General features: G+C 44.0%; 1 protein-coding gene across 12 annotated transcripts in view; it reads right to left on the bottom strand.

The window, feature by feature from the left end:
- Positions 1-23,333, bottom strand: part of MAP7D2 (MAP7 domain containing 2) — a 157,987-nt gene extending 134,654 nt beyond the window's left edge. For 5 of the 12 annotated variants that reach the window (XM_019529194.1, XM_019529207.1, XM_019529198.1 and 2 more), the window contains exon 1: positions 23,192-23,331. In XM_019529194.1, the coding sequence (XP_019384739.1) occupies positions 23,192-23,243 (52 nt within the window). In that variant the 5' untranslated portion in view covers positions 23,244-23,331. Of the gene's footprint in view, positions 1-23,191 lie in introns of all 12 variants that reach the window. The other 7 variants (XM_019529193.1, XM_019529197.1, XM_019529200.1 and 4 more) reach the window with 4 other exon arrangements.
- Between the last annotated feature and the right edge of the window lie 250 nt (positions 23,334-23,583).

Genomic DNA, 23,583 nt, shown 5'->3' with positions numbered 1-23,583 from the left:
GGCCTTCCTGACTGCCTTCCCACACTGCCAGCCCATGTTCATCTTGGAGTCAATTATGACTCCAAGATCCTTTTCCGCCTCCATGCTGACAAGAGGGGAGTTCCCCAGCCTGTAGGTATGGTGCCGGTTGTTCCTCCCCAAGTGCATCACCTTGCACTTGTCTGTGTTGAATCCCATCCTATTCAGAATGGGATTCAGAAACACTTCACATGATGTTGGCTCTCTATGGGTTAGTAAATAGCTAGAATACCAGAAACAACACATATATTGCTTTTTTAATAAAACATTTGAGCGACTGAAATAGTTGTCATATATCTCATGAATAGATGGGATGCTATTTCACAAGGCTTGACTCATAAGATAGAGTATATACTTCTACAATGCTCAGAGGGCATGTCTACATGAGATGCTAACTGCGCAGTAGCCAAATAATACTATGCAGTAGCATGTCATAGCACCAATGGTGCTAATACGCTATGTCCCAGGGAGCAAAGTAATGAAGATACTTACCCGCAGATCAAGAAGCAGCACGTAAGGGGTGGAAGGAAGAGCCGGCACAGCTCATTAGCCGCCTTTTTATTCAATTACGATGATGTCAGCGTCAGATGCCGGCCGGCGAAGATAAAAATGGTGGCTGACGCCATGGAGGGGGCAGAGAGCCCAGGAGAGGAGCTGCATCCATTGCCAGCAGCAGAGACGATTCTCCACAAGGAGCCCGCAGAGCCTGGCAAGCAGGGATAGACACCGGCAGCGCTAGGTGTAACCACCAGCAGAAGCCAACTGGGATGGTGTGGGAACGACGGACACAACGGCTGCACACGGGGCTAGGACAGAACGCAGAGACAGAGTTGACCCAGGTGGGAGTGCTGGGGCAACAGGACGCGGAAAAAGCCTGGTCAGGGGGTGAAGACCCCCGAAGAGCCCTGAGGGGATTTACTGTTGGGGTGGGTATCACTGCCAAGCTCAGCCAGAGAAATGGGCAGACAGGATTGAAGACCAGAGACAATGGGTCTGGAGCAACAGGGAAAGAAAAGGAGTAAAGGAAAGGACAGAAAGGGAGCAGGGAGCCCCACGCCTGGGTGTGTCCTTGTTTAGGAGATATTTTGTTGCAATGTCCATTTTGTTAACTCAGATGGAGGAGCATAGGGCAGGGCGTGGATACCTTGGGGAGGGAGGCTGAAGTGAAGCCTCGGAAGGTGTATCTTGTTTTGTTGTGGGTTCCCCCGAAGGAAGAGGCACAGGCGAGAGGGACGAGGGGTAGGCCCTCAAGGGTAAATGGGACCATGGGCTGCAGCCACTTAGACACCAAAACAGAAGGCACCATCCTCACTGAGGGGACGAGACCAGCAGACGGGCGACACTCTGAAGGAGGCGTGAGGCTGGGGTGTAGAGGTGGTGGAGCCCCGTGAATGGCTGCCAGGTGAACCGTGGGCCACCGAGTGGACTCGACGACCAACCTCACCAACTGAGGAACAACAAGTCGTGGCAGGTGAGATCGGGGTTGGTGACTCAAGGGGGAGACATCTACTTGGGCAACAGAACGAGCCCACAAGGTGCTCAATGTCTTCCACCAGAGCAAAAGCCACTCGAGAGCAGCTGTCTGAAGCCCGGTGGCTACACGCTACTGTGAAGTATTATTAGGCTACTGCGAGGTAGCATCACTAAAAAGGCATTAGCCAGTGCTACTCCACAGTAACTCCGGTTACTACACATTTATTTAGTACTTGATTATACGAGTACTAAATAAATGCATGGTAACCACTGTGCATTAACATCTCCTGTAGATACATCCAGAGAATATCTAAAAGAGGCTGAAGGAGGAGAGGCACAAGATTTCCACCCTAAATCCCAACCATACACCAAAAGGATAACAGATCAGCTCTGGAGAAAATGGCATTCCAGGAAGGAAAAGGCCAGACGCTTTTCAAAGAGCGGTTATAAATTCTGTTAAGTTTTATTATAGGGGTGGACAAACTACAATCTGTGGGCTGAATCTGGCCTGCCAGCCCATTCTATCCAGCCTGCAAGGCCTTTAAAAATTTTAGAAAATGAATTTATATCTGCCTGTGGCCACCTGTCAAAGATGACAGGCGGTCAGCAGCAGCAGGACGCAGTGGGAAGCTGTAGCTGAGCAACAAGGCTAGCCCAGCTACACCCAGTCCCCCACCTCCTTCCCATCCTCAGCCCCCAACCAGAAGCCTCTGTGGCTTCTGGCCTCATGTCCCTAGAACCCCCTCCTTCTGTCTGAGTAGAAAATAAACTAAGAGTGGCTAAAAGTGGTGGTTGTGGGGAGCAGTGGGGGCCACATGGAGCGGCGCAGTGGCAGGGATGCTGTGGGGAGCAGAGCAGGAAGTGGCAGCTGCAGGGACTGGTGGGACCCACGTGATGCACAGCAGGCAGCAGAGCCACAGCAGGCAGCAGAGCCATGGTGGTCCCCAGTGGGCAGCGGGGCTGCAGCAGGCCTCAGCAGGCAGCACAGTGGGCCCCAACAGGGGGCAGAGCCACGGCCAGGCCCCAGCAGGACCTGGCAGGCAGCAGAGCCACTGTGGGTGGCAGGCCCCAGTAGGTGGCAGAGCTGTGGCTAAGCCGAGGCAGGACCCAGCAGGCAGCAGAGCCCCAGCAGGCAGCATAGCCATGGGGGGCTCTGGCAGATGGTGGAGCCACAGTGAGTGGTGGGGTTGCGGCAGGCAGTGGAGTCACAGCAGGGCTGCAGCAGGCAGTGGGCCCCGGCAGGGCTGCGGGGAGCACTGCAGGAAGCAGGCAGCTGCAGGGAGCAGTGGACAAGTCTGCAGAAGGGAATGCAAGGAAAGGTGATGGTGGGTGGAAACATGGGGCCGGTGTTAGTGCCCTGGGACCAGCAGAGACCCAGGGTGGGATTGCAGAAGCACAGAGCCTGGGCATGCGATCTGCCTGGCTGCATCACGTGAGGCTTACATGCAGTGTGTTAGAGCTGCACACTGTGGAACTGGCAACACACAACCAAGCACCATACCCATACCCCACCACGTCCATGTGCACACACACATACAAACTCACACACACTCTTCCCAACCAAACCGCCACTTATACCCCCTAGATGCCCATACAGAACACACAGTAGGACTGTATTGTAAGCTCTTATGCAGCCACCTCTAGATGCAATTTTTGTAAACACAGAAATCAGTAGAAAAATATTTTAAAATAAAATTAAAATAGGTTATAGTAGATGTTTTGTGTGTGTGGGGGGGGTGTATACATTATAGAGATCTCTGTATCTCTATCTATCTCTATATCTCTCTATATATCTATCTTTTTCACAGTTTCCAGATCACAGTACCCTTCATCCCAAAAGGAGAACTTCCAGGGCAAGGAGAGGAACTTCCAATGACAAAGGTCAAGGGCTAGGAGGTTGGACTTCCGGTCCCAATATGGCAACCAGGGACAGGGCAACTGTCAAAGGGCAGGGTTACCCATGCGGCCCTTGACAGCTTCCAAAAACTTGATAAGTGGACCTGCACCCAAAATAATTGCCTGCCCGTTTTATTATCTAAACACCATGCTTTGAGTTTCACTAATTATAACCATATTGCACACAATCACACCAGCAATATCTGATTTTACACAGTATCTTGACACTGTTTAATAGTAAGATTTTGAACAACAATAACACCTACATATGCAGGTTACTGAAGTTTACTGTGTAGGTGGAAGAAATAAGGTGACTGTCAATTGAAAGGTTTGGCATTGTTGGAAGATGATTTCATAATGATCAGTTTGGTGGAGGGGTGAAACCAACATGGCTTCAATAGTCATTTCACCAAAATGGACATTTTTCCCCCCAAAACAGAAAAGGGCAAATCATTATAAATATACTTGCAATAGAAATTACTTGAAATCACTACAAAAGACCACATCTACAAAGACACTGTCAGCAAAAGACATTTTAATTAAATCACATAACTGTTCACCTGAAAGAGACTACACTCTCAGCTTTGTTTTACAGATCATACTTTCACACTTAGAATTCACTTATACCAAATATTCCGTGTTGAAGAGACACCCAACAATTGTATTATGTTAGCCTTATGAAACAGGTGGTTAAGAAAAAATGGCAATGAAATACTAGTAACACAACATGCTTGCCATTTATTTCATATTACCGTACTTTCACATATATAACTGACACACTACCTGTCAAAAACCCCCTCCAATTCAGCACCAGAGTGGGTTATGCTCATGTAATATGAGGTGCAGGTTATCAGACAGAGCTTTTCTGTTTTTACTGCAGAGCAAAGGGTGGACAAAGCCACCTGTAGGAGAAGTACAGGTGCGAATTATCCAAGTACCGAGTCCAAGAAACAAAACACGTTATCCAAGAGGAGGGCTATACGCACATGGACAGAGTAATCCCATGTTACTGTTTTTCCACCATACATACAAATCCTTTCCAATGAAATCTAAAATATCTCAAACTCATTTGTGTTTTTTGCTCCACTCACATTCTCTGATAACTTGCTCCACGACAGTTCTAACGAAAGTGTATATCAGGGGTTCTCGATCTCTTTAGGACTCAAGGCAGCCCTCAGAAAATGTCAGTTCTTAACACTGTCACTCATTTTTTGACTACCAAAAAATTAAGCTATTTTTTCTGTTGCAAACATCTCAGAAAGACCAGAACCAGTCAGAAACGCTGAACTCCCATTTGAAATCTCTGGGTTAATCTTGTGAAACATGTCCACACACCAAACAGTGCTAACACTGCATGGCACCTGACTACACCCTTAAAAGGATCTCAAATCACCATAGCTGAGAATCACTGGTATACACAAATGCATGACCCTTTTTACAACAAACGCACTGGGCATCAATGGTTACTGCCCACCACCCTTTATTATGTTATCAATTATATCTTTAAAAATATTTACCTAATTACACAGATACTTGAAACAGGGACTGCAAATACCAAGGGATGATACAAAATGATCAAAGGCTGAGCAAAAACAAGCTTACTGAAGCACATTTTCCCCCACATTTGCATACAGGATGAAATCATTCCTAACCAACACCCATAGTAGAAGTCTAGGCATGTGTTCTCACAGAGTATTACTACATAGAAAGAAAATATCCCCCCACCGCCCCTGCAAATTCAATGAAGCTGCTAATTTTTTAAAGACAGTAACAAGAGTACTGATCCAAGTGATTAAAGACACACCCCCATAAGAAATTATGTCCATCCCCCTCTTGAATCCAAGTTTTTTTCTCTAAGAATACTAAAAGGAAATATAGATGATTTTTTTACCATTTGAATTAACACATATAGAGTCTTTATTAAGCTTCATGTAAAGCAGAGGTGGCCAACTTATGCCATGGGCAGCAGACTGGGAAAGCAACAGGCAGTAAAACAGCAAACAGGCCAGAAAGCAAAGCAGTAAATTGGATAGGAAGGATACAGAAAGCAGAACAGCATATCAGGCAGGGAGCACAGGGCTGGGAGAACCAGAACAGCAGATCTAGCAGTGGAAGGGGATCAGAGTGGCATGCCTGTTAAAAAGGCTTGCCCCAAGGATTTAAACTATGCACTTCATTTTTAGTCTTATGCCTAACATACAGGTTCCAATTTTGTAAAAGCAGATTTAGTTATGAATAGCAACACTGTAGTTGTTGCTTTCAGCTGGCAAGCCTCTCTCTCTCCCTCTTATGTCACATTCATGACAGTAGCAATTTAATCCAAGAAACTGTTATCCCACATCCTAAATTATTAATCCAACAAAGTTTAGAGTAGAATCAACCATGCACAGCCTATGCGATAGCCTCAATTTTAAAGTATACACGAAAGCTCTATACATTGGAGAAATTCCCAAATATCAAAAGACTGACCATTTTGACATTAAGCTAAATATTAAGAGATGAGATCTTCTCACATTTAAGTACAGGCATGGCACCCTGAGGTGGAGGGGGCAGGGACAGGGTTTATTCATCCCTCTGTCCCCTCTTCCACTGGGGGACTGCAGCCAGGGTCTGCCAGCCCTAGCCGCCACTTCCACTGCTTGCCCCCAGACAGGCAGACCCCAGCTGGGGGTTCCTTGGGGGAAGAGAGGAGGAAATAAAGCCCCTCCCTGCCACCCTTCACTTCAGGGGGCCATGCTGAGCTGGCATCTGCCCACACCCACTCTCCTGCTGCTGACCCTCATGGGGCAGCAGCCCCTGTGATGGTGTCCCGGGGAGCACAAGCCTTTTTCTAGTTGGGGGGCTGCACTGTGGGCAGGAGCAGGGCAAGCAGAGCTACCGCAGCCTATGCAAGGCAAGCAGTGATGGCAGTGCTAGAGGGGTTTGGGGGGCTGTGGGCCACCCCTCTGAGCCCCACTGCCGCCACCTGCCCTTGCAGGCTGTGGCAGCTCTGCCTGCCCTGCTCCTGCCCACAGTGCAGCTCCCCCATCATAATAGGGGCTGCTACCACATCAGGGTCCTTCCCCCATCACTGGTCCAGCAGCAGGGGTGGGGGCGTGGCCAGACACTGGTCAGCATGCCCCCTTAGGTGAAGGGGGCCGGGAGAAGGTTTATTCCCTGTTCCCTCCCCTCTGCCCCCAGGGGACCCCAGTTAGGGTCTGTGTGGCCAGAAGCAAGCAGCAGAGGTGGCAGCCAGGGCTGGCAGACACTGGCTGCAGTCTCGTGGTAGGAGAAGGAAATAAATCCCCTCCCTGCCCCCTTCGCCTTAGGGGGCCATGCTGGGCTGGCTATGTCCCTGCCCCTGGAGCAGCAAGTGGGGAGGAACCCTAACAGGGGCTGCAGTGCCATGGCCAGGCAGATCCCAGCTGGGATCCCCAGGGGGGAAATAAAGCCCTTCTCTGCCTCCTTTGCCTTAGGGGGCCATGCCAGGCCGGCATCTGGCCATGCCCTTGATGGCAGCAGCAGTGGTGGGGAAGCTGTAGGCGCAGCATGGCCAGGCAGATAGCAGTGGTGAAGCCACAGGAGTAGCACCCTGTGCCTGGTACATGGGGCCATGCATCTGGCAGCCAACCACAGTTTGGCAGTGTGAGAGGTGCCTACCAGTACGGCCAGGGAGGGCCCCCCAATGGCAGTGGTATGGAAGCTGTAGTGGTAGAACCCTGTGCCTGGAATGCGAGGCCATGCTGTGTCACCATCACCAGGTAGGGGAAAAGCCAGCAGTGTGCACCCAGCTTGGTGCCTGGCAGCTGCAGGTAACCAAGAGGACAAGCCCAAGCTGTTCACACCACTGCATGGGCTGGGACCAGCCCGGGGGCCACTGTCCGTCCAGCATGTAGAAAGGGTCACCAGGCAGGAGCTGCTCCCTCAGCTGCATACTCGGCTCAGCTTGGCTCTGCCCCAGGCTAGCATTGACACAGTTGAGCCCCTTCCCCATTCCCCACCAGCCTGGGTCCCTCTGGTCAGTGGGGATCACATCTAGAATGGAGCCACCTCTGCCACAATCCCTCTGTGCCTGTCCTCACCTAGGCTTGGGGCTGTTTCGCTCCCCTCCCTCCCCCTGCTCTGGCCTTTGCTCCTGGGCTAAACCCCAGCCCCAGCAGCTGGGAAGGCAAAGCAGGATCGCCTCATGGCTGGGAGAGGGGCTCTGGGCCATACTGAGCCATAAGCGGGGGAGGGAAGGAGAGGGGGGAAGCTGGGCAGACCCAAGCTGGGGTCTGTGCCAGTGGGACAAGGGAGGGAGGGAATTAACCCCTCACTCTGTCCCCGACTGGCTTGAGTCTGCTGCTGAGGCTGGCCATGCCCCCCACTGCTCCAGCAGCAAGGGCAGAGGGAATGCCTGACAACATCTGCTGTGCCTGTCAGGCAGACCCTGGTTGGGGTCCCCCAGGGGAAGAAGAGGAGAATAAAACCCCTCCCTGCCTCCTTCACCTTAGGTGGCCATACCAGCCAGCATCTGGCCATGCCCCCGCTCCTGCTGTGGCTAGGGAGCAGAGGGGCAGGGCCAGCTCTGCTCTCTGGTGCACACAGCACAGCACAACACAGGGCTGAAAAGCATGCTGGGATGCTAAGGGGCTCTGATTTAACTTGAACCAGGGATAGGTCTGGGACAGAAGTTCAATAATTTAGTTTGACCTCAATCAGTTAAGTCTGATACTACATTTAATCAGGTTTATCTTAAACCAGTTTCAGCTATTTTTAAACTGGTTTACATGCACTGAGATTCTATTCAGTTACAGGTTTAAACCAGTTTCTGATCGCTTAAACTGGTTTATGTGTAACTTCTGTCCCTAGCCCTGAAGTAAAGGGAAGTTCTGCATATTTCAGCTGAGTCATGATTATACCCTAGTAGATCAATGCACCAAACACATTCAGCACCAGTCTCTCCTAGCTTTCTCCTTTCCCTACATCTTACAGACCTCTGGGTATCTGTCACTCCTCTTTAAGCAAAGAGTAGCAAAACAAATTGTTTTAATCCATTTTCCTCAAGATTTTCCCCTCTGCACCAGATCACAGCCCTTCAGAGAAAACGCGTTCCCCCTGGCTGAAGGGGCAATTAACACAAATTAACTTTTGTGTTAATTTCAACAAATGAGCTATTTCAATCTGATTTAGATACGGTAAAAGCTTTGTTATCTGGCATGTGTGGGGTAAGTGGGGTGCCGGTTATGTAAAAATTCCAGTTACCTGAAGGAAGGGGGTTTTCACCTGGATGTGCAGCGGGGGTGGGGAGGATGACGGCAGCTGCACGCAGACTAGAGGGGAGAGGCACCCGGAGCAGTGGCAGCGTAGGGTGGTGAGTGGAGGCAGCAGCAAGCTTTATCCACTGCTTGCAAGTCTCCCCTCCCCGTAGCATCCAGATAGCTGGCTGGAAATTCCAGTTAACAGTGTTCTGGTTACTTAAATGCTGGTTAATACAGCTTTTACTATAGTATTTCGTACAGGTATATATTACTTCTCAAAAAGTCTTTGTTTCATATTATCCCTAGGTTAGGGATGTGGGGAAAACTGCTCCAAACTAGTAAATCCACAGCTGAGGTAGCACTAAAGCCTAAGAGAACAAGGGTACTAGTACCACACCTATTACATGACACCAGACTTCCTGCAAAATACTTAAGAAAAAAAAGTCTTTATAATATAGCACTGTTTGTTTACTCGCTTACATTTCATTAGGCCTTGAAAACACAAACAAACCATCATGATAAGTTTCGCTCTGGTTTTAGTTTTATCTGGTTTTCTAGTAATATCACTTATATTTTCTTTGTCAATTATTTTCAGAAATGTAATGGCAATTTTTTGGTTTTCTTTGGCTCTCAAAATATATACACATAAGAACTGGAATGGGAGCATGCTACTACTGGTCCTTGAGATTTTGTTTGGTAGCTATTCTGAATAGAATCTGCAATGCCAGCAATATCAGATTAAAAAAACAAGCCACTTAACAATCTACGTATTTTTATAAAGATCATATTTTCATTTATCTGACAGTATTATGTTGCATGAATGACAGCTATCACTGGTTTTCAGAAAGCTTTTGCAAGTATAAACAGCGGGTCCCTACAGTAGATACTGGAAACCTATGAATTTCCTTGCAAAATTCCTTTCCAGGGTCAACTTCAAGATAAAAAAAATATATTGTGTGCAGACTGCTTTGACGTTGCCACTTGAGTCAGACAAGGGTGTGTCCTCTCCCCTGTGTTGCTTGGTGTTACCCCTGATTTTGCTATGAGATAGATGTGCGGGCTGACGGAATGTTGGGAAGTGTGCATTTTGCTGATGATTGCTCCCTGAATACATTAAACAAAAATGCAGTTGAAGGCCAAAAAACCTCAGATTGAACTGTTAAACAATCAGGTCTTGTAATCAACAAGTCAAAAAAACTGTAGTTATGCACGCCACCATGACCTCAGATGATTCTCTCATTCTTGTAGGAACAGATCTGAGTACTACTGATGAGTGTACTTACCTAGGAACCACCTTCCACAACTCCAATAACTGCATGTATGACGACCCACTAAAAGGTAAGATGGGTGCGCTTCTGAAAAGCAGTACTCAGCATGGAAATACAAATGCATTTAGTACTAAGCTGTGCGTCTTCAACAGCAGGGTATTCAGTGTAATCCATAGGGTTCAGAATCACAGAAAAGCAACAAATCTAACCAAGGGAAGTTAGAGATTTCTGCAGGATGTATGCTCCAGATAATTGGAATTTTTTGGCCAAACAGAATAAAGATTTTTGAGGTCTTAGAGATGGCAAGATGAACAGTACAGGTAAGAAGAAGCATTTATTTCCCAAGCACAGCTCTTCTATAGCTAGACCTTCTCTTCAGAATTTCCCAGTGAACTACTTAGGTAATCATTTTTGATGAACAAAAACACACACACCTCAATGACCATTACCTCCTGCCCCAAAACCAAAGTACATGCTTCCATAAGATTCCCTCCACAACATCTCCTAATAGCTACCTCCCTTCTGAAGCCCCCCTGCACTCACCTATACACAGACAGCAGATAGCTTAAAAGGTACTTCTGTAGACTTTTCCTTCTCTTACAATTTGCTAAACAAAGGAACTGAATGGCTTCTGATTAGTTTCTGAGCATTAGGAACTCTAGCTGTAAATGAAAGCACTAGGAAAAACTTATGGTATGCTCACTAATTTACCATGGCCACTACACTCTGCAAAACTTATCTTCTACAAATCCCTATATTATTATTAATATACATATAAAATAATATAACACACACACATCTCTTAACATAGTCTTCACTGATTATGGCTGCAGTTTATTGCCCAATAGGCTACTTCAATACAATGTGAAAATGTCATGTCAAAACGCTATAAAAAATGTAAAGTAATAAAATAAAATCTAGGTTAACAAACAACCTTTTTAGTAAACATGGATGGAAATATATACATGCTATTCATTTAGACAGAAACTCTTAAAACACCCTTTATACCTCTTGCAGATACAGGATGTTGAAAAGAAAATGGCAAATATATACATAAAAGTAAATTAAGACTAAACTGTCATTAAAGATAGTTTCAGAATTGAAAAGCTTTCAAAAAGTGTTATGGAAGTAGTTTTATAACACAATGCATAGGAGCCTCACTTCGTCACTGCCCTCTAAATTCATTAAGAAATGCGCTCCAGAACTTAAGCTTTGAATACTTTCGCAGATCTCATGATTGAGGTTACCAGGAACTGCATGATAAACCAGACAATGGAAAGTGTGTTTTCCAGACAGCTGATCTAGTACTCAGGTAAAGGCAAATTCCGGGATCGGGGAAAGAACAACCTGAGGAAATGTAAGAGGGGAGGCAACATACAGTAAGGTGAAGACAGGGACTGGGAAAAATTATTCCCTTCCTGCCCCTGCCTCTATCCACCAAAAGCTACAGAACAACAACAATGCTTTGGGTGCCGCACTTCAAGAGAGATTTGGCTAGCATTGAGAAGGTCCAGAGGAGGGCCACTCGCATGATCAGGGGGCAGCAGGGTAGGCCATACGAGGAGAGACCAGAGGCCCTGAACCTGTTCAGCCTCCACAAGAGAAGGCTGAGGGGGGTTCTGGTGGCTGCCTACAAATTCACCAGGGGGATCAGCATGGAATGGGAGATGCCCTGTTCCCCCAGGCACCACACAGGGTAACTAGGAATAACGGCCACAAGTTGACAGAGAACAGGTTCAGGCTAGACATCAGGAGGCATTACTTTATGGTTAGGGCGGCTAGGACCTGGAACCAACTTCCAAGGGAAGTGGTGCTCGCTCCTACCTTGGGGGTCTTTAAGAGGAGGCTGGACAGACACCTGGCTGGGGTCATGACCCCAGCATCCATTTCTGCCCAAGGCAGGGGGTTGGACTTGATGATCTGTTTAGGTCCCTTCCGACCCTACCTACTATGATACTATGAATGCTCCTAGCTTTGGAACTCCAATAGCTACAAGAACTGCTTAATTCCTCCTCTCTTGGAAAGATGAAAGATAGGCAGGGGTGCTACAGAAACACCAGCTCTACTACCTTTCTGTGTAGAAACCATACGAAGGGGCCAAACCTCGCACTTTTCTGCAACAGTTTAGCTGCTGTCATGCCCAATAAAGGAGGTGAACATACAAGGCAGGGTTCATGAATCCCAGACTAGTTGCCTTGCTCCTAACCAGCTGCCCCAGACAGTTCTTTCCACCCAAAATGGTTATATTTGTATCAGTATCTTAAAGAGCCAATAACCTTACAGGCATAAGTAGTAATAGCATCTATATGCGTGTTGTTCTGTAAATTAAGATATTTATCTAGTCTACTCATCAATTCTGCATATTCAGTGCCAGCAACCCGAAGTTCCTACTATTTTCCATTCTAAACTGAAAAACAGAAACAATGACCCTTCTTGGATCTTCTCATTCCTCCTTTTCAGACTCCAGGAGCTTTTATCAAGCTGAAGACAACTGCTCACGATAAGGGAAGCATAGTATATTATAGCATAGATGTGTAGTAGCACATTTCAAAAACAATACATGCTAATACACATACCACAGGCTGCTTATTCATTTCAAAATGGCAAAGCTCAGGTGGTAATCTCCAGAAACTTAGGAAAATTAGTAGCTGGCTAGCTCCAAGACCTCCTCACTCTTCATTCCCCACCCCCAAGACAGTTTCACGCTACATGAATAATGCCCCACCTAGGAAAAACAACATTTAAATTATCAGATGCAGGGAACTGAGCACTGGTAGCAGAAGCAGGAAACAGGCTGTGAACTCTTTGCCCAAAGAGATTAGACTGATATCAAGCCTGACCATATTCTGATCAAAGTACAGAACACACCTTTCCAATAAAGACAAGAAGCGGGAAAAAAATAAAAAGAAAAAAAAAGAACATGTAACTTTTCTAACCATATGTTTGCATAGCCCAGTATACAGCGGCCAAGAGAAAAGCCAAGTTAAGTTGGCGTCCTGTGCTTTTCCATATTTTTTATTCACACTCAGATACAAAGCAAAAGGTGTCTTCAGCCCCTGAAAAATCTGCCTAGACAGCAAGAGGTGAGAGTAGGAAATGGGTGGGCTGAGTTGGCTGTGGTACTTGAACACAGCTTTTCAGAAACGAAGAAGAGCCAGAGAGCGAAGGCTGCTCCTTAAAAAGGAAGTTGGGAGTGAGAAACAACTGGTCAGATCCATGTGGAGATACGATACTAGATTCTCTTGCCTGCTCAGAAAGATACAAGCGGAAGCAGGATAGCCATACAGCAAGAGGTCTGTAATTGATTTGTTTGGGGTAGTCATTCATTGATTTATTAGGGGGAGTGACATTGTGCCAAAGTTTAAGTGTTATTTACCCAGGCCAGTAGGCTTAGTACACTACAGCAAACACATCTGGTGAAATTTTCAAACCCAGGACATCTTGTTCGCTAAGTAAAGTTAAAAATGACTGACATGGTAGTCATGGATGAATAAATTACAGTCAAGGTTAAAGAGCTCTATGAATTGTTTTATTCAAAACAAGAAACAAAATAAGTTAATGAAGATATACTTCTCTCCACCACAGAAAATGTGAAAGCTAGCTATCCATCACAAAGAAATATTTATGCTACTGTGACATTGTGGACTTCTCCCAGAGCATGAGTGCATTGGAAGAAAGCTACTCTTTGCAGGTTTTTGTAACAAATCAGCTGCTTCCATTCTTTTCACTTCCTCCCACTTAAGACAGACTAACTATGCTATGATTCAAGGGCAGGCTCCTTTAGATTTCTTATCCACTTCTATAAGCAATATCAATATGTAACTTAGAACAAGATAGCACATTCAGTATCCATGGTATAAAAATAAGGAATGATATCTGAAATTCAAGAATGCCACATAAAAAGAGCAAGAAAAACATAGTGGAATAAAATGAACAGATAAACAAAATACAAGTTTTCCCTTCTAAAGTCAAAATAACTAAAGAAAACATTCCTACTACTCGTATGTGCCCATCAGTGCGCCTCTGTGCAATTATACATTTTCCAACTTTTCCCTCCAGGTCTTCAACACATTCTCCCAGGCATTTCACTGGCTCTGTAGGATTCAGAGATTTCTCAGATTCTACCCCTTTGTTGGGACTTCCCGGCTAAACAACCCATTGCCCACCCACTCGCTCACTAAAACTCATTCAAAGCTGTCTGTTCAGTCTTTGTTCTGGAACCCTAGCACAAATGACATAACTATATCCTGTAATGTTACCCTGGAAGTCACTGTCATTTTAGGGCCCAATTAAAAACCCACTGAAATCAACCGTATGGGACCCAGGGATTCCAAAGCACTTTGGACCAAAACTACAGAATGTTTCAGAACTGTCATTTCTTATTCTATCCAGTTTGTAGAGGTGATCCTTATTAATTCCAGTTAACACAAAACTATCAATAGCAGAAAAAAGTTTGAGTGGGGGGGAAGAATGCTTTGTGGCTGAAACAGTAGTGGGAATAAAGTGGGCACTGCCACAGACTTCGTGATCCCTGACCAAACATCGAATTCAGCACTCAATTTCTTTCATGAATAACATAGGAATACCTACCTCCTTCACCAAGGCTCTATGTTTGTGTGTAAAGTACTTGGAAAACTCTTAAAAGCATTATTATTATCAGTCTAAATAATCTCCATGGCATCATGAATGGATTAAGTATATATTAAATGCTTTACATAAAATGTTCAAACTCCTCATAATTCAGTACTTATTTGCACCCAAAAAAGATATTTAATAGAAGATTACATATTCATTTTTGGGACAAAAGGCAAAACCCATTTTATGTTATTATGCCCTACTGTCTACCTAACTACATAGAGAGGGAATTTTTGTTTCAAGTGATTATAGCCTTTCCCCCCAAAATTAGAGGTTTACTTTACTTACAATAAAATAAACTGACAGTTAAAATATTTAATTTGAGATAGATAATCAAGCCCAGTTTCCTCAGATGATAGCTTTTCTCAAAGTATAACCCAGATTGTTGTCTTAAAAAAGCAGTACATTTGGTGACTGAAAGACCATTTCAATGCTCTCTCTATAGTTAACATCCTCAGGCGTAGTAGCACAGTTCTTAAGATAAATCTGTACCTTTCTTTGTGGGTCAAAAGGCCTATTCAAAATTCCAGTATACTTCTACAGCGATAAACAGAATTAACTGCAAATCACAAATGAAGAGCAGCCTTCCTGGTTGGCACATGACACATAATTGACCATTCACATGTACTGAACCAAACAAGATACACTCCCAGATCTTATCTGATTGAATTAAACTACAAGCATCAATATGCCCTCCAGCTTCTGGCATTAAGACAAACTTCACAACCAGTATACATAACTTCATAGTTATTTTATTATTATTATATTTTTTTATTCTAATACATTATTATTCTGAGCTGTTACGGTATCATTTCAGTAACTTCTACATGTTCTCATCATTTATCCCTCTTTTATAGAAAAGTGTTAATTTTGAATCACTGCTCCTTTAAAGGAAAATTAGTATCAATAAAGATCATAAAAAATAAGCGGGGAACTTATTAAAAACAGTAAGGATGAAGTATATAAAAAGAGAGATACAGACTGACAGACAGACAAAATGATGACTCTTATGACACCTGCTTGAAGCCACAAACTCCCTGAGAAGACTAAAGAATGTTTTGATATAGTCTTTCACCTCTCTCATGAGAAATGTAGCAAAAGCATTAAGCAAATGTGAAGTCAGAAGTCAGATGCTGCTGAAGCAAAAAAAATACTTAAAAAGGAACGGCAGGCAGAGAAGTCAACTTTACAACATCAAGTTAATACATGTTCCAGAGATTTCACCCTGCAAACACACAACATATGTACTGCATATATTGCAAGGCAATATAAAAGTTAATCATCAGTGAAAGTGGTGATGGTTTAAATAAATGGTGAAGGTTTATATAAGCAGAAGGTAGAATGCAAAAGGAGAAATTACACTGTTTTTACACTGAAATTACACTGTATATATAACAAACTCTGTCCAAAATCTATTTCAAGTAAATTACAAAAAAAATACCTTTGGGAAAGTTAAATTACATCCAACACAGAGGGCATACCACCCTCTACCACCATCATCCCAGCATTAGATTAACACTGGCCTACATGAAAAGACAATCCTGCAGAAAACTAATTCTGACACTGGAAGCCAAAGCTGATCCATTTGGGGGGTTGTAGAATTAATACTAAAAAAATCATCAGGAAATGTAAGTAACTAGGGCCTGTGTGCAGATTTTTTTTCCAGTTTAGAAAGCTATTATATGCAAGAGGCAAGATTTTTTCCAAAAAAGAAAAAAAAACAGTCAAAAAGGAACCACAGTCAATGAAAGAGAGAGACCAAAGTAAAAGAACAAATCAACTTTGACACACTGGAAAACCCTGGAGGCAATTAAAATACAAAAATGTTACCTGGCCCTGTAAAAAATCCAGTAAGAATTGTACATGTAAAGGTTTTAACGTGATCTGCCTTGCCAGGCCATAACAATTTTTGGGATCTCTTGCCAAAACACAAGTTATAAAACAAGGCTTGTATCAAACTGAAGTCAATGCAAAGATAATTAAAAGTACTGTGGTGGTCTAGAGAAGCTAGAAGTTTGACTGTAACTAATTTGAAGTGGCTAGTACACAAGTATGATTAACAAGCCAAGTAACTGCTAAAGATTAGCAGTAACTATCACTTAGATCAAGGGGGGCCAACCTGCAGCACGGGTACCACTGTGGTACGGGCAGCCTCTGCGAGTGGCATGCAACAGGTGAGGGAAGGGACAGGCAGCACAAGTCAAATAGGGCAGGAAACAAAACAGCAAATCAGGCAGGGAGAACAGGGCTTGAAGCAGAAAGCAGACCAGCAGATCTTGTGGGGAATGGGGATTAGAGCATCTCTTGGTTAGAGTGAGGGCTAATTTTTGGCATGCTTGCCAAAAAGCTTGGCCCCTAATGACTTAGACTTTAAACTGGGCAAAGAAAACTGTTACAGGAGAATTTACATGTAAACACTTCCACTCACTGTATTTTAGCGCATGATGAGCAATTAAATATACATTTGGTGAAGAGCATTACTCCTTTTTCTCTCACATTTGACAAAAATATACACCAGTAGCAAAGGAACAAGTGTGTAACAGGGCAAACAAATATCTAATTAACACAGGTTATCCATTTACCAACTGAAGGGAGGAATGACGAGAAGTTGCCCAAGATGGAACAAAACAATGTCTTCTTTTCAGGTAAAAACCATAGTCTATACACAGAGTACAGAAAACTATTTTAAATCAGAACAAATGTATATAAGATATCACTAGCTTATTATAAAGAAAATAATAATTGACTAAGACTGCTACAATATTTATTTGAAAATTATTTGAACCAATCTCCTAAAGCCCCCAAAACTGAAAAACAACCTATCCAACACCACCTACATGCCCTCCTGACAGTCTGATAACAGAAAGCCAAAACTAAGAAAATAAAACATTATTTTAATGAGAGGTGGGAACTGTCAGACATACTATGTTTTAAGTAACAACAAAACTGCCTTCACAGACTCTGCATTTCTATTTTGTCCTAATGGTGAGATATTTCCTCTGTTAGTGTCCATTTCCCAGCAGGAAGCCCAATCTGATGTCAACTCCCGCCAAGATACATACCCCCCCGCCCCCCGTTATCATTCATAATGATGGAGATGAGTTATGCTGACTGGTACTTCCGAGCACTACATTTTAAAACCAGTACTGTGTCTTATTGTGCAGTCAAGTAAAATATTTGTCTAGCTAAGATTGCAACTCCCTCTATTTTTCATTGACTTGAAGAAAACACCATTAAAGACATGAAACGGATACTGGACAAATGCAAAGCTGCAGACTAATAAACTGTAACAGATCAAGTTTAAAAATCCAGGTAACTGTACCAAGTTATGGCACAGAAAAAATAGAGTTACTCATTTTATATATGTGTATATGTATATAGATATATACACAAACACACACACAGGGAAAATTCTCACATAATTACTCATAAAACATACAACTGGAAAATATCATATTATGTGCAATTAAAATGCCATAAATCATTAATGGCAAAAAAGCAGAAAAATAATGTAATTGGTATACAGAAGCTGGGTTAAATGATAATTCTACTGAAATTTCACAATGGTACTGTAAGAATTCTTATGCTTTATTAATAACTTTTGTTAAGTTATACTAGTATTCTTGTGAATAATAAAATGAATGGTTTGCTTGTCTGCTGCAAGGTACTTTCTGTATAGGCCAGGATATAAATCTAATAAACTTAGTAACTAGAATTTTGCCAGTGAAAGACATGAGTGAAAGTTAAACTTGATATGTAATAAAAGACAAAGGGACACATGGTATTTAGGTGTACTGATTTAAGTCCTTGTTCCATGGTATGCTAAGCTAGGTAAAATCTTGCCATGTGCACACATTAAGCAAAAGAAGAGTATATTTATAAGAACCCAGAACACACACAGAGTTTCAAAAAACAATCTGAAATTCTAAGTTGATAATGTGGAAAAAAAATGAGAGCACCTAGAAAGGAGGAGAGAGATGGCTATACCGGACATAGGCAATATTTCCCTATTTTTGGTATTAGGGACCTTACACACACAAAAAAAACTGAACTCAGAGCAGCTTGAGCCAGAAGGAGATTCAGTCGTAACAGAAACATTCTAGTTCTCCAGTGAGAGTGCTGCATTAAAATGAATGGAAACACGCATGTACCCAGGGAGATTAGGACACTAAGTTAAAGATGGATAACCTATTAACATACTGGGTAAGGAAAACTCAAGCAAAAATGTCATGGATGAAGGCAAAAGACCTATTCCCCATGGCCAACCATGGGGAACCGACAACAGAAGAACTCATACAGAAAACAGAAAGAAAAGAAAAAACTTGTTACCTGAACTTTGTAAGAACAATATAGGCATTATAATACCATTTTTCTCACTATTCTGTGCAGTGTTAGTATCTGACTGAAGAGCGTGAACTGAATATTACCACAGAAGCTTCTCTTTTACTAGGTTTAACTTGCAAAGAAGGCTAAGAAAAACAGTGAAGAAAATTCCAAATATATTAATTCATGAAGAAAGGAGCTTAACTATAACAATCTGGAGGTATCAATCTGCAGGACATATGCTTTCATATAGCCATGCAATGAGCATAAATAAATTTAGCATCAAAATTTTCTCTCATGTATACCCACATAGATATGATAGTCCACTGAAATATGCTATATTTATAAAACCGTAACAATTTTAGCTGGTGTATTTTTAGGACACAGATCTTCTCATGGATATATTTTCCTTTTATTTTGTCAAATTTGCAATGAAGCAAGATATTTTCTCTCACTATGTATTACTAAACTCATTTAATTAATCTGGAATGTCTCTGAACCTGTATTTTGTAGACAGAACCTATTAAACTATTCTGAAATAAAATTGGTGCTTGTGAAACAGTAATACCATGTAAAAACAAGTATGCTAATTAATCCCCTGGGAAAACAATGGTAGCTGGAATGTATTACAGGAAATAATATACACATATTTTTTCTATAACCTTAATAGTTTTTAGAAATCAGCTAAATGACGAGTACTGAAAAAGAAGAAACCAATTCCTATATTCTTATTTCCTTTGCAATAAATAACTCCTTATTTTCACTCTGACATTTTGCTATTCCACGAGGCATCGTATGTACTTTCTCTCTTTAATTATCTTAGTTTTGACTAAACTTTTCAGTAAGGAAGACAGCATATTTTTCTGAAAAATAAACTGAGATAGTGACTCTTTCCAAGGTTTTCAGGACAGATGCTTATGCACACTTCACAGGGCAATGAAAGGGAGGATATGAGAGCTGGTTCTTGACATCTGCCCCTCAACTGGTGTTTGTTCATTAATATTATAGATGGAGCTGGCAATGACCCCCTATACATAGATTGATTGCTCCATGCTCTCCATTATAAAAGATTCTTGTGACCTTTTTTGAGCTCTAGCACCTCCATTGTTTGTAGCAGAGCTCTGATCTTTGATAGCAAGAAGAAAAAAGAGCCAGGGAGGGAGACAAAGAGCCATGAAATTCTCTTCATATTTTGCAGAATTCTGTATTGTTGAAATTAGCCATATCTCTACCGCAGCTTGCATTCTTACTCCTTGATTTTTGTATCATAATGATCAAGACTGGAGTCCCCACAGTGTCACCAGTGCAGCATATAGTACACCAAAAACCATACAAAAATTATTCACCCATGCTACAGGGAAACTACAGCACTGGGGAAAGAGGCCCCAAGGCTAGGCTCCCTACTGAGAACATAGACCCAACCCTACATTGGGCAGGAACATCTGACCTCTTACAAGGAGAGACAGCTAGTTACTGCACAGAACCTCTCAAGGAAGAATGATATACAAATGCAGATACTATTATACGAATCAGGACAACATATGAACAAGACTCATTACTACTGAGTCAAATTAATAATTCTGTACCCCTCACAACTATTATTAAGCTAGAGCTATTAATATAACCCAGCTCTCCGACAAGGCACACTCAAATCCCAAACAATTAGCATACTTATGTGTATGAAATGGGGCTAAACATGCAAATGAACACACTTTTTTGGTGCATCATGAATCTGCTTCTCATGGCTGGTTCAAAAGTATAAATGGATAAAAGAATAAAAGCCTTCTGCTACCAGCTAATGTACCCAAAATGGTAGCAGTCTGTGCTACAATGCTTAAGATGAAAAGCTTGAACTCAGATGATAATATGCAATTGGAAGATACTACTGAAAGCAACTTTAATTCCATCCCATAGTACATACTTATAGTGATACAAACTTTAATCAGATGTCCACATATAACTTTTTTCATGGGGCCCACCTTCATTCAGGACAGAGAATGGATGGTGACAAAGGGTTGTGAAGTGAAAGAGGCATATATTCATTTACTGTTTAAACTGGAGAGGAAGAGAATGTCTTTTCTCTACTTCTAGTCTTCTTCAATCTCATAGCTCAGGGACAGAATGAAGTAGAAGACTAAAACCAGAAAAAGGAGAGTCTCAGTAAAGGCAAGAGAACCCTACACAGAATCCACTTCCATCCGCCTTGCTGGGCAAGTCACAAACCAAAATTCTGCTCACTGCCCACTAACTCTTCCTCCTCCGCATCACCACTGAGTGCTAATTGGAAATGCTAGGGGTCTGCACTCAGCTGCAACAGAAGTCAGTGGAAGCCAGGGCTGCTCTACATAGTAAGCAGCACCGTCCAGAGAAATACAAAGCTCCAAGTTCTAACCTTGTCTCTGCTACATTGTGACCTCAAGCAAGTCCTTGTTTTGCCTCAGTTTTCCCCATCTGTACAAAAGCAGTAACAAGTACATACTCCTACCTCCCAAGGGAAGCTGTCAAGATGAATTTGTGAATGTCCGGGAGGTACTCGAGTACTTAGGTCGTACCTAGCATAAAGCCATGAGGAAATCTTTTTTTTTATTTTTCACCTAATGCAAGTTTCAAATGGCATGCAGGTAACAAAGCAAAGGCCACGCAATGGACCATTAGGAAAAAATGTATTGAATGGCTGTCTCATTCAGGAACTCCTCATATGGTGGACAGATCGGATGGAAAGAATATATACAATCATATCATTAAGGAGTTTATCCAACTGCATATGCACAAGGACAAATAATTTATGTTACAACAGGCAACTTTAGTTCTAGTATTTCCTAATACTGAAGTACATGCCTTTGTAGGGTTTGTTTTTCTTTTTAAATCTAGATGTAATTATTTGCAGTACAGAAGAGTCAGGATTGTGTTAGTGCCCCCCACAACACACACACACCAAAAGTCCTTTTGCTTCAAAAAGATTAATTTCAGCTCATTGAGAAAGTCACAGCAAAGGAAAGCCCTTTAAAAGGGATGCCTATAAAGGGCTCAGAATTCAAAGTATTCCTTCTTGATACTAGCTTAACCAGTTTATTCCCTGGCTGCCTACCAGCATTGTGATTTGAAATTGTTCTAATCCTGGGTCCCTGCTTCAGGACACACTCCAAATTATTATACAGAAATGAAGAAACACAAAAACTCAACCTAAAGAAAAGGTCAGAGACTGAAAGGAAGAGAAGAAAGGCCAGGCTCCTGTGGCAGCGACTTGAGTTAAGGGAGCAGTGGTGATGGAAGATAAAGGTCTCTTTTGCTTTTTTAGGGGATTGGATGCATGTTCAATCTGTCATCTGATCGGTGGAATTTGTCAATAAACAGAGTTAAACACCTCCCTCCATCCCTGGCGGTGTTCTCAGTGCCTGGGAAATTAGCTCCTGTACACGCCTCTATCACACCAGACCAACCCAACAGGTTTGCAAATGCAGAAAACTGACCTCATGGCAAATATTTACCAGCCACAAATAAGAAAGGGATTTGAAAATGAAGACATGCAAACAGACACAAGAAACTGAGCGGCCCTCTCAGCCAGATGCAGCTGTCTCTCCAACACCTCACTGGCCAATCCCCAGGCAAGAGGCAACTACCAGGCCTGACCAGCTTTCCCTTGTAACTGTTCCCGGGCTGCCCTTGGCCAACACACACACACACACACACACACACACCCCCCCCCCCTTGGCTCAGACAGTGCCACCACCCGCCACTGAATAGGCATACATTAGCACGCACTCGAAGGTGTGTGCATGCACATACACACACGGAGCCAGGCACACACCCAGATGCATACACACATGCAGACAGCTGGACACACAGACATACGTACAGGCAAATACGCATACACACAGCCAGAGGCACACATGCACAAAGCCAGACAGAGGCACACATGTGCACATAGGTAGGAACAAATACATGCACACAGCCAGACACCAACACGCAGAGCCAGACACAGCCTCACATGCACAAAGCTAGGCACACAAGCACATGCGTGCCCATAGCCAGGTGCACACCCACGTCTGCACACAGCCAGACGCGCGGACACACACACACAAAGAGCCAGTCACAGACACATGCACACAGCCAGGCTCACAAGCACAGCCAGGTGAACATGCCAGCGCGCACACGCACACGCGCACAGACACACACACATATGCACACACGCGGGCACGCCCCTTCCCCCCGGCTCTTTGCAACACGCCGCTGATGCAAGCGCCCCCGCCGCCCCCTTCGGTGCCTTTGTTGCTCTCGGCCCCGGTGCCGGGGCCCCCGCAGTCCTCCGCGCCCGGGCACGCAGGCAGGGGCAGGGGCAGGGGTTGGGGTGGTGCTCACCTGGCCCCCGGGGCTTCGGCGGGCAGGGGCGCGCGGCTCCTGGCTCCGCCATGCTCCCGCGGTGCTGACTCCGCTCCGCCGCCGCCGCACAGGCGCACTGCCTTGCACCTGACGCTGCGCCGCGGGGAGCCGGGGGCGGCTGGCCGCGCTGCGCTGGGCTGGGAGGGAGAGGCAGAAGCAGAAGCAGCGGGGCGGGACTGCTCCCGCCGTGCGGGTCCTGCCACGCGGGGTGGGAAAGCGCGGGAACGCGGCCGCCGCCTCCTGTCAGGAGGGAGGGAGGCCTGGTGGCTCAGCCTGTGTGGCGGCGACCCACACAAGAAACCCCGGGTGTAATCACGGGCTAAGCGAGGGGAGCGGGGACGCACATTGGAGAATCCCGACAGGGTTTTTCT

Source organism: Crocodylus porosus, unplaced genomic scaffold (genome assembly GCF_001723895.1).
Source record: "Crocodylus porosus isolate Cpor-Errol unplaced genomic scaffold, CroPor_comp1, whole genome shotgun sequence".
In the NCBI taxonomy this organism is placed as follows: Eukaryota; Metazoa; Chordata; order Crocodylia; family Crocodylidae; genus Crocodylus; species Crocodylus porosus.
Note: the sequence above shows the minus strand (reverse complement) of the source record. Positions and strands in the feature narration are given on the sequence as shown.